This window comes from Mobula hypostoma, chromosome 24 (genome assembly GCF_963921235.1).
Source record: "Mobula hypostoma chromosome 24, sMobHyp1.1, whole genome shotgun sequence".
Taxonomy (NCBI): Eukaryota; Metazoa; Chordata; class Chondrichthyes; order Myliobatiformes; family Myliobatidae; genus Mobula; species Mobula hypostoma.
In genome coordinates, this window is record NC_086120.1 from 3,447,570 (window position 1) to 3,465,291 (window position 17,722).

The 17,722-nt window shown below is 41.3% G+C and overlaps 1 protein-coding gene across 3 annotated transcripts in view; it reads left to right on the plus strand.

Moving 5' to 3' along the window:
- Positions 1-17,722, plus strand: part of eps15l1a (epidermal growth factor receptor pathway substrate 15-like 1a) — a 492,163-nt gene that overhangs the window by 175,984 nt on the left and 298,457 nt on the right. For all 3 annotated transcript variants that reach the window (XM_063032448.1, XM_063032447.1, XM_063032449.1), the window contains one exon: positions 15,529-15,601. In XM_063032448.1, the coding sequence (XP_062888518.1) occupies positions 15,529-15,601 (73 nt within the window). The remainder of the gene's footprint in view (positions 1-15,528; positions 15,602-17,722) is intronic.

Genomic DNA, 17,722 nt, shown 5'->3' on the forward strand with positions numbered 1-17,722 from the left:
TGTTTTATTTCTTTTGAACAATTATCTAATAAATATAACTTACCTAGATCACATTTTTTTTAGATATTTACAGATTAGAAATTTTTAAAATACTGTTCTTACTGCCTTTCCGATTTCATATTCTACTGATATAATGGAAAGAATTTTGGATTTAAACCTTTTTCAGAAAGGTTCAGTGGCAATTATTTATAATATGATAAGGAAAATAAATCCAGATGTTTCCAATACAGTTAAGAACGACTGGGAAAGGGAACTTAAGCTTACCTTACCTACTTAGAAATGGCAAAAAAATTTCCAACTAGTTAACTTCCTCTATTTGTGCTAAACATGCATTGATACAGTTTAAAGTTGTACATAGGGCTCATATGTCTAAGGATAAATTAGCTCGTTATTACTCTCATATAAACTCTGTATGTGATAGATGTAATACTGAGATAGCCTCATTAACTCATATGTTTTGGTCTTGCCCTTTATTGAAGAAATATTGGGACGATATTTTTGATATTATTTCAACTGTCTTGAATATTGATTTACAACCTCATCCTATTACTGCCATCTTTGGTTTACCAATGATAGAAAAACATCATTTGACCTCTTCAGCTTGTCGGATGATTGCTTTTGTTACTTAATGGCTAGAAGATGTATACTATTGAATTGGAAAGAGAATAGTCCTCCAACTACATTTCATTGGTTTTCTCAAACTATATCTTGTTTAAATCTAGAAAAAATTAGAGGTGTCATTTATGATCCATCTATTAAATTTGATGAGACTTGGAGACCATTTATTCAATATTTCCACGTGATGTAATTTGACCCTTGCCAAATCTATTTTGTGATTTTAATATATGGGGAGAGGAGCGGAAGTGGCGACACTATTGGTTCTATCTGAGGTATCATAATAGCCCTTTCTTTTCTTTTTCTTTTCCTTAGTTTTCTTTTAGTTTGGGTAGATTAGTTTTTTTTTAGGGGATTTTTTTTCTTTTTCTTTTTTTACGATACTTTTTTATTTTATGTATACTCTTTATATATTTTATTATTAATCTGTGTGATTTTGGGAGGTTTCCTAACTATGTGTTACCTGACTGTATACTTTTATAATAATTATTATTAATTAATACAATCCCAATTGCTCTGTACTTATTTTTTGTAATATGTATGATGTTGAAACTAATAGAAAGATTGAAAAAGAACAAGATAAACTCGTATGGAGTTACAGGAAAGATACTGGCATGGATAGAGGAATGGTGGACAGGCGGGAGTTAGTGAGCGGGAATAGAAGGGGCCTTTTTTGGTTGGCTGCCACCGACTAGTTCCTCAAGGTCAGTGTGGGACTGTTATTTTTCACATTATTTGTCAATGATTTGGATAATGGAATTAATGGCTTTGTGGCAACGTTTGCAGATGATACAAAGATGGGTGGAGAGGTAGGTAGTGCTGAGGAAGCAATGTGATTGCAGCAAGACTTAGACAAATTGGAAGAATGGGCAAAGAAGTGGGAGATAGAATATAGTGTTGGGAAATGTATAATAATGCATTTTGGTGAAAGGAACAATAGTGTGGACTATTATCTAAATGGGGAGAATATTCAAACATCAAACGTGCAGTGTGACTTAGAAGTCCTCGTGTAAGACTCCCAGAAGGTTAATTTACAGGTTGAATCTGTGGTAAAGAAGGCAAATGCATTGTTGCAATTATTTCAAGGGGAATAGAATGTATAAGCATGGAGATACTGCTGAGCCTTTATCAGACACTAGTCAGGTTGCGCTTAGAGTGTTGTCAACAATTTTGGGCCCCATATCTCAGAAAGGATGTGTTGTCATTGGAGAGAGTCCAGAGGAGGTTCATGAGGTTGATTCTGGGAATGAAGCGGTTAACATATGTGGAGCGTTTGGCTGCTTTGGACCTATACTCACTGGAATTTATAAGAATGTGGGGAGATCTCGTTGAAACCTACCGAATGTTGAAAGGGTTGATGTGGAGAAGATGTTTCCAATGGTAGGGGTATCCAGAGCTATAGAGAGCACAGCCTCAAAATTGAGGGGTGACCTTTTAGAGCAGAAGTGAGGAGGAATATTTTTAGCCAGATAGAAGTGAAACTGTGGAATGCTTTGCCACAGCTGTGATGGAGGCCAAGTCCGTGGGTATATTTAAGGTGGAAGTTGATAGTTTCCTTATCAGTCAGGGCATCAAAGGACATGGCGAGAAGGCAGGTGTATGTAGTTGAGTGGGATTTGGGATCAGCCATGGTGGAATGGTGGAGCAGACTCGATGGGCTGATTGACCTAATTCTGCTCCTATGTCTTATGGAAGTTCAGTACTGTTGCTGCTCTCCCTAGGACTGGGCATCCTGCAAAGATCACATCAAGAGCAGAACTTGCAGTGCTGAAGGAGGTGAAAAAGAACCTAAGGGTAACAGCAAAAGACCTGCAGAAATCTCTAGAACTTGTTAAAGTCTCTGTTCTTATGTCTACTATAAAAATACTGGTAAGAATGGTATTCATGGAAGGATACCATGGAGGAAACCACCACTGTTCTTCAAAAAGGAAATGTTGCTGTACATCTCAAATTTGAAAAGGACCACCTGGATGTTCCACAATGCTTCTGGGATGATGTTCAATGGACAGATGAGACAAAAGTTGAACGTTTGACAGAAATGCTGTGGAGGAAATGGGGCACTGCACGCCAACACCAGCACCTCATCCCAAGTGTGGAGTATAGTTGAAGGACCATCATGGTTTGTGGCTGCTTTTCTCCCTCAGAGCCTGGATAGCTTGCAGTCCTTGAGGGAACAAAGAATTCCAAATTGTACTAAGACATTTTACAAGCCAATGTCAGGGTAGTGGTCCATTACTTAAAGCTTAATAAAAGTTGGATGATGCAACAAGACATGCTCTGAAACACAAGATTAAATCAACAACAGAATGGTCTGAAAACAAGAAAATTTGTGTTTCAGAATGGCCAAGTCAGAGTCCAGACCTTAACTCAATTGAGATGCTGTGGCATGACTTGAAGTGGGTTTTTTGATCGTATTCTAGAAATATTGATGAACTGAAATAGTTTTGTATGGAAGAATGATCTAAAATTCCTTCTGGCCTTTGTGCAAGTCTGATCGGCATCTACAGGGAATGTTTGGTGGAGGTTATTGCTGCTAAAGGAGGTTCCTCCAGCTACTAAATACAAGGGTTCGCATACTATTTCCAGCCTGAACTGTGAATGATTAACAATGTGTTCAATAAAAACATGGAAAGTATAATTGTTTTTATGTTATTGATTTAGGCAGATTGTGCTTGTCTATTATTGTGACTAAGATGAAGATCATAGTAAAATTCTTTTACTCTAGTAGGGACATGGGTTGGCTGGCGTATGTAGTGTATGTTGGCCAGACGGGGGACATGGTGGAAACCTGCATCAAGGAGCACAGGAGGGGTATCCGTTTGGGTTCCTGTAAAAATCGGCGGGAGCAGAACACTGCAATTGCAATGGCCATAGGATTGACTTCAACAGCACAAAACTACAGGTTTCCCTCGCTACCCGAAGGTAGAGTGTTCTTATGAAATGGTTCGTAAGCCGGAATGTCGTAAAGTGAATAAGCAATTACCATTTATTAATACGGGAAACATTTTTGAGCGTTCCCAGACCCAAAAAATAACCTACAAAACTATGCCAAATAACACATAAAACCTAAAATAACAGTAAGATATAGTAAAAGCAGGAATGATATGATAAATACACAGCCTATATACTTTTCTACAATCATTGAAGCACTGTCTATCGCAGTGAAAATCTCACGCAAGCGCTCTCGGCAGAAACACTCGGCGCAAGCGCTCTCGGCAGAAACACTCTCTCCAGTAAACTTTAAGATATGAAGCTGCCAAATCATACCAAATAACACATAAAAATACACAGCCTATATAAAGTAGAAATAATGTATGTACAGTGTAGTATCACTTACTGAAATCGGGAAGACAGCGAGCACACTGATGATGGTGTGTTAGAGGTTGGGGTGGTGGGACACTGGGGTGTCATCTCATCGTCGTCTGTTTCCATCAGGGCAGGCACGTTATCTTCTTCTATGTCTGTCTGCCTCGATGTCGAAGGTCGAGGTTCGTCGTCTGCTGTGGCTGATGTGGAAGGCTTGAAAAACGACAGTATGCTTGACTGCTTAGCCTCGTGCATTTTTCTATCCTACAGTTCTTCGTAAGCACTCAAACCATCCTGCAAATGTGCCCTAAACCTACGTACCATTTCAAAATTAAAGTCGTACTTTTCTGCAATCATTGTTGTCAATTGCAGCGAAAATCTCACGCAGTTGCTTCACGTTCAGTTCCTGGATGACTTCACTTTCGGTCCATTCGCTACTGCGTTCGGTTTCGATTGTTATCCTTTCCTCTTCCAATTGCATCAGCTCTTCACCTATCAGTTCTTGGTCATGGGATGCCAAAACCTCTTCAACATCATCTTCGTCAACTTCCACAAGCCAAGCTCACTTTGTCCTTACTTCATTCACCACGATCGAAACGCTTAATTATGTCTAGTGTTACGCTAAGTGTAACACCCTTACGAGCTCTTTTAGGCTTTTCCGATACCTTAGAACTCATCTTGTAAACAGATGCTCAAAATAAATCGACATAATGCACAGATGCTCTCAGTCACGTGTTTAAGCATTGCCGGCTAGAATGCAGTTCTGGGGGAGCAGCTTGGCTGCTCGGGGTGCATGCTGCCTTTTTTCATAACAGTGAAAACACCTTCTGTTAGCAAAAACAGGTAACTAATGTAGGTCTTTCGTAACAGCGGGGTGTCGCAAAGCGAACGTCTGAAAAGCGGGGGACACCTGTACGCCAGTGGCTTTTGGGACCACCTGGTAAAGGAAGCCATTGAAATAAAACTAGAGGAAAAGAATTTTAACAAAGAAGAAGGTCTCACACTGAGTAAGAACTGGAATTCAATTGTAAACAAGGTGGGAGAGTGGAAAGCTGGATGAGAATTAACTGATCAGGAGAGACGGACTATGGGGTATAAATATCACCAACCAAGACATGCACAGGCATCATCCTTGAAGAAGATGGCAGAGTTTGTCATTGAAACATTAGCTATAGTTGATATGTCTACCTGGCTGGAAGCCAGAGAATCCATTTGTCAGAGGGGATTACTTTATTCAACTTTACTGGAACCATTATTGAATTGTCCACAACCTATGACTTTCAAAGACTCTTCATCTCATATTATCGATTTTTATTGTTTATTTATTATTAATGTTTCTTTTTTATGTTGTATTTGCTTAGGTTGTTAATTCCAAGTCTTTATTCTTCCTCCTTCCACCACAATAATGTGCTCCACGCTCCAGCCCTGCCTTTCTTGATTACCACATTATTCAGTGCGTAAAAGCATGCATATGTGGTTGAGAGCTTCAGGTGGTTTTCAGACCAAACATCAGAATGGGGAAGAATATGATATAAGTGACTTTCACCGTTGAATGATTGTTGGTCCCACTTGGAGTGATTGAGCATCTCAATCTGCTGATCTCCTGGAATTTTCATGCATGAAGTCTATAGAATTTACAGAGATTATGCGATTAAAAAAAAAATGCAGAAAGCAGCAGTTCTCTATGAGAAAATGCCTTGTTAATGAGAGCGGTCAGAGGGGAATGGTCAGATGGGTTCAAGCTAACAGGAAGGTGAGGGTAACTCAAATCACCACGCATTACAACAGTTATGTGCAGAAGAGCATCTCTGAATACACAACACATCACACCTTGAAGTGGATGAGCTGCAGTGGCAGAATACCACAAGCATACACTTAATGGCCTCTTTATTAGCTACAGGAAGTTGAGAAGTGGGACCTCAAGGGTAGTAATCTCTGGATTGCTGCTGATGCCACTGGACAGTGACAATAGGAATAGAATGAAGCAGCAGATAAATGTGTGGCTGAAGAATTGGAGCAGGGGACAAGGATTCAGATTTCTGCATCATTGGGATCTCTTCTGGGGCAAGTATGACCAAGGGGGACGAATAGTGGGCAGATTTGCTAGAGCTGTTGGGAGTGGTTTAAACTAATATGGCGGGGGGGGCGGTGGGAACCAGTATGATGGAGCTGAGGATCAGCCAGCAGGTTGACAAGTAGATGATGGGTGCAACATGAATGTAAGGAAGGACAAGTCAATGATTGGGTACAAATGCAGAAAGTTAAATTGTACAACAGGGGCAAAATTCCAAAGGTCGAAGAATGCAGGACTGAAGGTGTTGTATTTAACGCACGTAGAATTCAGAATAAGGTGGATGAACTTGTGGCACAGTTAAGATTTGTTGGTATGACATTGTGGGCATCACTGAATCATGGCTGAAGGAAGATCACAGTTGGGAGCTTACTATCAAAGGATATATACTTTGTATTGAAATGACAGGGAGAAAGGCATATTGGTAAGAGATGGAATTACATCTTTACAAAGATGTGACACGGTCAGAGAATGTTAAATATTTGTAGGTGGAGTTAAGAAACTGCAAGGGTAAAAGAACCATTATGGGAATCATATGTAGACTGCCAAATGGTAGTCAAGATGTGGGGTTGAGATTGCAAAGGGAGCTGGAAAGGAATGTAATAAGGGTCACGTCACAATTGTAATGGCGATATGTAATATACAGAGGGATTGGGAAAATCAGGTTGTTGTCAGATCACTGAAGGGAACTTGTTGAATGCCTACGAGATGGCTTTTTAGAGAATCTTGTGCTTGAGCATACTAGGGGAAAAGCTACCTTGGATTTGGTGTTGTGTAATAATCCAGATTTTAATAAAAAACTTAAGGTAAAGGAACTCTTAGGAGACAGTGATCATAATATGATTGAATTCATACTGCAGTTTGAGAGGGAGAAGCATAGGTCATATGTATTAGTACTGCAGTTAATAAAGGGAATTGCAGAGGCAATGAATTCAGAGCTTGCCCAGGTGGATTGGAGGGTGATACTGGTGTGGGTGATGGTAGAACAGAGGTGGCTGAAGTTTCTGGGAATAGTACACAGGGTGCAGGATAGATATAAAACAAAGAAACATTGAAAACCTACAGCACAATACAGGCCCTTCGGCCCACAAAGTTGTGCCGAACATTTCCCTACCTTAGAAATTACTAGGCTTACCCATAGTCCTCTATTTTTCTAAGCTCCATGTATCTATTCAAAAGTTTCTTAAAAGACCCTAACATATCCGCCTTCATCACCGTTGCCAGCAATCCATTCTGTCCTACAGAAGTTGTTCTCAAATGGCAGGGATAGGCAACCATGGCTGACAAAGGAAATTAAGGACTGCATAAAAGCCAAGGAGAGGGCATATAATGTAGAAAAAGTAAGTGGGAAGTTGAATGACTGGCAACTTTTAAAAATCCAACAAAAGACAACTAATCAAAAACCATAAGATGGGATAAGATGAAATATGAAGGTAAATTAGTCAATAGTATAAAACAGGATGCTAACAATTTTTTCAGTTCTATAAAGTGTAAAAGGGAGGTGAGAGTTGATATTGACCACTGGAAAATGATGCTGGTGAGATAATAATGGGAGATAAAGAAATGGCAGATGAACATAGAGACATAGAAAATAGGTGCAGGAATAGGCCATTCGGCCCTTCGAGCCTGCACCGCCATTCAGTATGATCATGGCTGATCATCCAACTCAGAACCTTGTACCAGCCTTCCCTCCATACCCCCTGATCCCTTTAGCCACAAGGGCCATATCTAACTCCCTCTTAAATATAGCCAATGAACTGGCCTCAACTGTTTCCTGTGGCAGAGAATTCCACAGATTCACCACTCTCTGTGTGAAGAAGTTTTTCCTAATCTCGGTCCTAAAAGGTTTCCCCTTTATCCTCAAACTGTGACCCCTCGTTCTGGACTTCCCCAACATCGGGAACAATCTTCCTGCATCTAGCCTGTCCAATCCCTTTAGGATTTTATACGTTTCAATCAGATCCCCCCTCAATCTTCTAAATTTCAACAAGTACAAGCCCAGTTCATCCAGTCTTTCTTCATATGAAAGTCCTGCCATCCCAGGAATCAATCTGGTGAACCTTCTTTGTACTCCCTCTATGGCAAGGATGTCTTTCCTCAGATTAGGGGACCAAAACTGCACACAATACTTCAGGTGTGGTCTCACCAAGGCCTTGTACAACTGCAGTAGTACCTCCCTGCTCCTGTACTCGAATCCTCTCGCTATAAATGCCAGCATACCATTTGCCTTTTTCACCGCCTGCTGTACCTGCATGCCCACTTTCAATGACTGGTGTATAATGACACCCAGGTCTCGTTGCACCTCCCCTTTTCCTAATCGGCCACCATTCAGATAATAATCTATTTTCCTATTTTTGCCACCAAAGTGGATAACTTCACATTTATCCACATTAAATTGCATCTGCCATGAATTTGCCCACTCACCCAACCTATCCAAGTCACCCTGCATCCTCTTAGCATCCTCCTCACAGCTAACACTGCCACCCAGCTTCGTGTCATCCGCAAACTTGGAGATGCTGCATTTAATTCCCTCATCCAAGTCATTAATATATATTGTAAACAACTGGGGTCCCAGCACTGAGCCTTGCGGTACCCCACTAGTCACTGCCTGCCATTCTGAAAAGATCCTGTTTATTCCCACTCTTTGCTTCCTGTCTGCCAACCAATTCTCTATCCACATCAATACCTTACCCCCAATACCGTGTGCTTTAAGTTTGCACACTAATCTTCTGTGTGGGACCTTGTCAAAAGCCTTTTGAAAATCCAAATATACCACATCCACTGGTTCTCCCCTATCCACTCTACTAGTTACATCCTCAAAAAATTCTATGAGATTCGTCAGACATGATTTTCCTTTCACAAATCCATGCTGACTTTGTCTGATGATTTCACCGCTTTCCAAATGTGCTGTTAGCACTGACTCTAGCAGTTTCCCCACCACCGACGTTAGGCTAACCGGTCTATAATTCCCCAGTTTCTCTCTCCCTCCTTTTTGAAAAAGTGGGGTTACATTAGCCACCCTCCAATCTTCAGGAATTAGTCCAGAATCTAAAGAGTTTTGAAAAATTATCACTAATGCATCCACTATTTCTTGGGCTACTTCCTTAAGCACTCTGGGATGCAGACCATCTGGCCCTAGGGATTTATCTGCCTTTAATCCCTTCAATTTACCTAACACCACTTGCCTACTAACATGTATTTCCCTCAGTTCCTCCATCTCACTGGACCCTCTGTCCCCTACTATTTCCGGAGAATTATTTATGTCCTCCTTAGTGAAGACAGAACCAAAGTATTTATTCAATTAGTCTGTCATGTCCTTGCTCCCCATAATCAATTCACCTGTTTCTGTCTGTAGGGGACTTACATTTGTCTTAACCAATCTTTTTCTCTTCACATATCTATAAAAGCTTTTACAGTCAGTTTTTATGTTCCCTGCCAGTTTTCTCTCATAATCTTTTTTCCCCTTCCTAATTAAGCCCTTTATCCTCCTCTGCTGAACTCTGAATTTCTCCCAGTCCTCCGGTGAGCCACTTTTTCTGGCTAATTTGTATGCTTCTTCTTTGGAATTGATACTATCCCTAATTTCCCTTGTCAGCCACGGGTGCACTACCTTCCTTGATTTATTCTTTTGCCAAACTGGGATGAACAATTGTTGTAGTTCATCCATGCGATCTTTAAATGCTTGCCATTGCATATCCACCGTCAACCCTTTAAGTGTCATTTGACAGTCTATCTTAGCTAATTCACATCTCATACCTTCAAAGTTACCTTTCTTTAAGTTCAGAACCTTTGTTTCTGAATTAACTATGTCACTCTCCATCTTAATGAAGAATTCCACCATATTATGGTCACTCTTACCCAAGGGGCCTCTCACGACAAGATTGCTAATTAACCCTTCCTCATTGCTCAATACCCAGTGCAGAATAGCCTACTCTCTGGTTGGTTCCTCGACATGTTGGTTCAAAAAACCATCCCGCATACATTCCAAGAAATCCTCTTCCTCAGCACCCTTACCAATTTGGTTCACCCAATCTACATGTAGATTGAAGTCACCCATTATAACTGCTGTTCCTTTATTGCACACATTTCTAATTTCCTGTTTAATACCATCCCCAACCTCACTACTACTGTTAGGTGGCCTGTACACAACTCCCACCAGCGTTTTCTGCCCCTTAGTGTTATGCAGCTCTACCCATATCGATTCCACATCCTCCCAGCTTATGTCCTTCCTTTCTATTGTGTTAATCTCCTCTCTAACCAGCAACGCCACCCCACCTCCTTTTCTTTCATGTCTATCCCTCCTGAATATTGAATATCCCTGAATGTTGAGCTCCCATCCTTGGTCACCCTGGAGCCATGTCTCTGCGATCCCAACTATATCATATTCATTAATAACAATCTGCACTTTTAATTCATTCACCTTGTTGTGAATGCTCCTTGCATTGAACACAAAGCCTTCAGGCGCGCTTTTACAACTCTCTTAGCCCTTATACAATTATGTTGAAAAGTGGCCCTTTTTGATGCTTGCCCTGGATTTGTCGGCCTGCCACTTTTACTTTTCACCTTACTACTTTTTGCTTCTACCCTTGTTTTACACCCCTCTGTCTCTCTGCACTGGTTCCCATCCCCCTGTTGTGAACTAACCTCCTCTCGCCTAGCCTCTTTAATTTGATTCCCACCCCGCAACCATTCTAGTTTAAAGTCACCTCAGTAACCCTCGCTAATCTCCCTGCCAGGATAACTTAATAAGTACTTTGCATTAGTCTTTGCTATGTAAACACTAGCAGTGTGCCAGTAGTCTGTGATTGTCGGGGGGTGGGAATGAGTGCCATTGCTATTACGAAGGGGAAGTGCTAGGCAGATTGAAAGATATAAAAGTGGATAAGTCAGCTGGACCAGATGGACTGAATCCCAGAATTCTGAAAGAGGCCGCTGAAGAGATAGCAGATGCATTGGTCATGAATTTTCAAGAATCACTTGACTGTGGCATGGTTCCAGAAGACTGGAAGATTCTAAATGTCACTCCACTCTTTAAGAAGGGAGAACGCAAAAGAAAGGAAATCTTAGGCTAGTTGGGCTAACCTCAGTGGTAGGGAAAGTGTCTGAAGCCATTGTTAAGGATGACGTTTCAGGGTACTTGGAGACTAATGATAAAGTAAGTCAAAGTCAGCATGGTTTCTTTAAAGGGAAATCTTGCATAATAAATCTGTTAGAGTTCTTCAAGGAGGAAACAAGCAGGGTGGACAAAGGAGAGGCAGTGGTAAACACGAGGAAATCTGCAGATGCTGGAAATTCAAGCAACATACACAAAATGCTGGTGGAACGCAGCAGGCCAGGCAGCATCTATAGGAAGAGGTTCAGTCGATGTTTTGGGCTGAGACCCTTCGTCAGGACACTGGCAATGGTTGTCATTTACTTGGATGTTCAGAAAGCATTTGATGTGGTGCCACACAGAAGGCTGCTTAACAAGAGAAAGTCCAATGGCATTACAGGAAGGATGTTGGCATGGAGAGTGGAATGGCTGAAAGATAGGAGGCAGCTAGTGGGAATAAAGGGAGCCTTTTCTGGTTGGCTGCTAGTGACTAGTGATGTTCCTCAGGGGTCAGTATTGGGACCGCTGCTTTTCACATTGTCTACCAATGATTTAGATAATGGAATTGATGGCTTTGTGGCAAAGTTTGCAGAAGATACAAAGATGGGTGGAGAGGTAAGTAGTGCTGAGGAAGCAATACAATTTCAGAAGGACAGACAAATTGAAAGTATGGGCAAAAAGGTGGCAGATGGAATACAGTGTTGGGAAATGTATGATAATGCATTTGGATAAAAAGAACAATAGTGTGGCCTATTATCTAAATGGGGAGAAAATTCAAACATCAGAGATGCAAAAGGACTGGGGAATCCTCATGCAAGATTCCCAGAAGGTTAATTTACAGGTTGAGTCTGGTAAAGGCAAATGCAATGTTGGCATTCATTTCAAGGGTAATAGAATATAATAACAAGGAGGTAATGCTGAGCCTTTATCAGACACTAGTCAGGCTGCACTTGGAGTATTGTCAACCATTTTGAGCCATATAGTTCAGAAGCGATCTGTTGTCATTGGCTAGAGTCCAGAGGAAGTTCGCAGGGATGAATCTGGGAATGAAAGGGTTAACATATGAGCATTTGGCACCTTTGGGCCTGTACTCACTGGAGTTTAGAAGAATGTAGGGGTGATCTCATTGAGGCGTACTGAATGTTGAAAGGATGGATGTGGAGAGGATATTTCCTATGATGGGGGTTTCCAAAGCTGGAGGGCACAGCCTCAAAATTGAGGGCGACCCTTTAGAACAGAAGCATGGAGGAATTTTTTTAGCCAGAGGGTAGTGAATCTGTGGACAGCTCTGCCACAGACAACTGGGAGGTCAAGAGGATGGGTATATTTAAAGTGCAAATAGATAGTTTCCTGATTGGGCAGGGCATCAACAGATATGACAAGAAGGCAGGTGTATGGGGTTGAGTGGTATCTGGGACCAGCCGTGATGGAGTGGCGGAACAGACTCGATGACTGACAGGCCTAATTCTGCTCCTATATCTTATGGTCTTATGGTCCAATGAAGTTGCCATTGAATGTACAATGTTGCTGGAGTGTATACTGTTCGGAAAACTTGTAGTTTGCCAGAAATTAGGGTGCAAGGGAAATTTTGTGCCATATAGCAGATAAAGTTAAGCTTTTAAAGCTCAAATTTTTTTCAGTAGCCTGAATTGGGAACTTGTCATAATGAAGGGTCTTTCCATGTGGTTTGGCAATCTACACAAAAGAAATCAATATCAATTTAATGTAAAGTATTCAAAAAACAAAACTCTTCAAATTCATATAATCTGAAATGGAAAAAAAGCTGGAAGAACTTTATAAATCAGACAGCATCCGTGGAGGAAGGAACAGCTAATATTTTAATCTGATGACCTTTCTCATAAAACCTGTCCTGAAGCATCTATATACTACTGAAACTCTCATGCTTTGTCTGTTTGTCTGTTGTGACCTCCAATTAGCGCAAACGGTGCATTACAGCAGCACTTTTTTGTGGCTAAATCGAATTAAAATGCGCTAACTTACAGAATGCAAGCAAAGTTCAGGGTTATTCGCTGAAAGTCAATGAATAACCTCATTCGCAAAAAATCAACAGGCTCCCTTTTAACCCGACAGATCTAACTGCCACCCATCAATAAGAGATAATTAAATCTTATTGTAATGACGTACTCTGAGACTCCCATAAAACCCTTTGCTGCAGTCGAAGGACAGCGGTGACTATATCACATCCATTTAGGAGAGCGCCAACCACATCAAGAATAATCAGCGTCCTTTGGTGTTAGTGCTTCATATCTTCTCTCCAGCATTAGGGTAAAAAAAAATGATCAGCCTAATTATGCCATCTGGAAAGGGAAGGGGGACATTATGGTCAAGAGATTACGCCAGATGTCGTCGGGAAGCGGTAAGGAGAGGGAGAGAACAAGAATCGGATGAAGCCAGGGCTGCACGACTCCAGGATCAAAGAGTCAGGACAAAAAAAGATGAGAGAAGAAGACAGGGGAGGAGAGGCATGCATGTCTCAAGGATCAGAGACAAACAACAAACAGCAGAAGAGCTGAAGAGACGGGGGATGAAAGGGCTGCATGTCTCCAGAATGACAAAAACAGGCACAGGAGGAGGAGAGAGGAAGAGACAAAGGAGCTGAGAAATGAGCGTGTCCAGGATCAGAGACAAAGAACAACCAGCAGAAGAAATGAAGAGACGGGGGAATGAAAGGACTGTACGTTTCCAGAATGACAACGAGAGGCACGAGGGTGACAGATAAACCAGAAATGATGCCATCAAAAGTGTCCTTCGTTAAACGAGGAAGGGCTAAGTTTGCTTTGCTACGCGTCATTCTTCTTTAATAAACTGAGGTTTTCTACTTCGGTTTCCAAAGCAAAGCGATACCAGTAGCATTCAGGAAAACTTAATGTTCATTCTGGTCACATCAGACTGCACTACCCTTCTCTCAAAGGGTGCCCCAACGGGTCACCCCGCTGTCTGGTTACCACTGTTCCTCTTTCTTCACACATGCTGTTTGATCTGTTGATTATTTCCATTTTTTTTGTTTTATTGAATGTGATACATACTGTATTTTCACCGATTGGTTAGATTTACTAGGTAGATTGTCTAGATGCAGAATTCGTTCTTTGAGGAATGGTTAAGCAGATTTGGCCTAAACTATCTTGAGTTTAAGAAAGTGAGAGATGATTTTCCTTGAAATGTAGAAAGTCCATATAAAACTGAACAGGGTGTGGTGTCTATAACTAGAAGGCATAATTTCATAATAGCGGGCTGACCATTTTAGATGTTTTTTCATTCAAGAATCCTTGGATTTTTCTGCACTCAAGGGATGTGGCAGCTCAGTCACAGAAATGAAAGGATATTAGAGGATACACAGAATTATGAGTTTATTATAGGAGAGTGGTGGTATTGAGGTAACGGCTCACTCATGATCTTATTGAATGGTGGAGAAGATGTGACGAGCTGAACAGCCTACTTCTAGTTCTTGCACTCGCCTAATGTTTCATATCAATTTTATTACATTCACCTTAAGAAATGCTGCCACTTAACATTCTCATCAATTTACAGTTTATTTCTTTGTTTCATAGGTTTAAACACACATATAAGCATATTCTAGTGCATAAACTTCATTTATGTTTTCACAGTAAGCAATATAGAAGATAAGTAATGTTGTTGTAAATTCTCTGCAGGTGTCGGAGGATACTGTATTATTTTCAACTTCAAATGTAACAGATACGTGAAAGAAAATTAAGATTATTTCATGAAGAGATGGGTTATTGTTTAGTAGAATGAATTTCATATGCATGATCCTCAGAAGTGAAACAAATTATTATCTTATTCTTCAACAAATGTTTTGCGTAGCTGCGATATACTCTGTTCTACATTTGGTCTCACTAAAGCCCTGTACAGTTGTAGCCTTACATCTCTACTGATGTAGAGCGACCCTTTTGCAATAAAGACTAACAGGCTATTTGCTTTCTAATTTGTTTCCTCATTGAATTCACATTGTAGACTGTAAACAACTGAGGCCCAAGATCCTGTTGTAATCCACCATTTACATCCTGTCACCCTGAAAGTGATCAAGTTACTTCTTGATCCCTTGTCTTCACTATTATCCCAAATCCCCCATGAACAATCTTGTGTGACACTATAACATAAGGAAATCTAAATATTCCACGTTATTGATCCTGCTAGCTAAGTCCTCTTCGCTTTTATAAATTTTTGTTGATGCTGCTTGATAAGAGTACTATTTTTCTGGAAGCAGCTCTTGCAGCTCATTGCTGGTCCTCATCCAAGCATTAATGATGTATTTAATTCAGTTCCAGCACTCGAATATAGAATGTCATTGTGATTTATTTAATCTTTGTTTACAGTTTAAACATTGGCTCCACTGTATATACTTCTGAAACAATAGTTCATTTTAAATGCTTATGGCTATGTAGAATACTGATGTTTGTTACAGGGAGAAGTATATACTGGAGCAGGACATCCGAGAGAAAGAGGAGGCCATTAGGCAGAAAACCAATGAAGTACAGGTAAGTGTGTTGTGTTTACGAAGCAGATTGCCTTCAATGTTTCATGCAGTCATGAATTTAAAGGATATTGTTTAAGGCCTTGAGAACTCTTAGCAGAAATCTCACGGAACCAGGCAAGACATTAAGGGAATCTGATGAACTCTGACTGTTAGCTGTGAAATATTAACCTTAACCGAAAGTATCATTTGGTGCCCTTTTGCAAAGGCAATATAAAACAAGGAGAAAGGTGCTGAGAAAGAATAGAATCATAAATATTTCAAAATTAACAGATGTTTTGGAAGGGCTTTGACTTCAATTTGCACAGTATTTGTTTTACTGATAAATTAGTTTTGAACCTGGATGAGGTTAAATACTGTGCACATGTTAGAAGCCTCTTGTGTTGAGTACAATTAAATCTGCCTGGATTATCCATTTCTCACTTCTAGCCTTCAAGCTTTGTTACAGCCATGTAGTACTCTCTCTTACTGTACTGAGCTTGCCGCTGTTCTTCTGCTGAGTTGTAGTGCACCATTTATCCTTTCCCCTCTCTTGAAATACCTAATACAGATTTGCACTGTAATTTTTTTTTCTAGGACTAAATACTGCTGAATTTATAACACTCAGAATTTTTAAAATTTCTTTCTGGGAAATCTTTCCCATAATTTTGTCAAATTTCCTCAGTGATAGCATGCTGGATGTGTAGAGTGTGAGCATAGCTGGGAAGATCAACATCTTTTATCCATCCTTGATTGCCTCTAGAAGAAAGCAGTAAGTTGTTTTCTTGAACTTCTGCAGTACTTCTGATAATGATAGTTCCATGGTACTGTTGGGTGGGGAATTCTAAGATTTAACTCCACGCATTGGAGCAATGATATATTTTTGGGTCCAATTAATGTATGACTGAAAAAGGAACTTGCAGGTGACACTCTTCCCTGAACACAAAATACTCTGAAGATGCTGGGGTCAAAGCAACACCCACATCAAGCTGGAGGAACTCAGCAGGTCGGGCAGCATCCGTGGAAACGATCAGTGAACATTTCGGGCTGGAACCCTTCGTCAGGACTGAAGAGGGAAGGGGAAGAGGCCCTATAAAGAAGGTGGGGGGAGGGTGGGAAGGAGAAGGCTGGTAGGTTCCAGGTGAAAAACCGGTAAGGGGCAAGATAAAGGGGTGGGGGAGGGGAAGCAGGGAGGGGATAGGCAGGAAAGGTGAAGAAGGAATAGGGGAGAGCATAATGGGTAGTAGAAGGAGGCGGAACCATGACAGAGGTAGTAGGCAGCTGGGGGAGGGGGCAGAGTGAAACTGGGATAGGGGAAGGGAGAGGGAGGGAATTACTGGAAGTTGGAGAATTCTATGTTCATACCAAGGGGCTAGAGACTACCTAGACGGTATATGAGGTGTTGCTGCTCCAACCTGAGTTTAGCCTCATCATGGCTGCAGAGGAGGCAAGGTATGGACATATCCAAATGGGAATGTGGAGCAGAGTTGAAGTGGGTGGCAACCGGAAGATCCTATCTGGTGTGGTGGACAGAGCGGAGGTGTTCGACAAAGCGGTCCCCAATCTGCATCGGGTTTCACCGATGTAGAGGAGGCCGCACCGGATGCAATAGATGACCCCAACAGACTCACAAGTGAAGTGTTGCCTCACCTGGAAGGACTGTTTGGGGCCCTGAATGGTGGCAAGAGAGGAGGTGTAGGGACAAGTGTAGCACTTACGCTTACAGGGATAAGTGCCGGGTGGGAGATCTGTGGGGAGGGACATGTGGACCAGGGAGTCGCGGAGGGACGGATCCCTGCGGAAAGCGGAGAGGGGTGGAGAGGGAAAGATGTGCTTAGTGGTGGGGTCCTTTTGGGTGACCCCCTCTCTAATGTCAGCTTGTGATGAAGATATTAAATGCTTAAAGCTGACCTGGATGATTTGGATGAACTGCATACTTCTGATTTGTGTAATTAATGTTGGAAAGGCTTTGAAGCATCAGAGCATGCTTTTTGCTTTCATTTATAGCCACAGTATCTGTATGGTGAAAGGAAGATTAATGATGAGGTTGCTGGAGATGGTTGGACCTTGGACATTGCTTTGAGGAACTCCTGTAGTGGTACCCCAGAGAGAGTGTGATTAACCTCCAACAATTACGGCCTTCTTC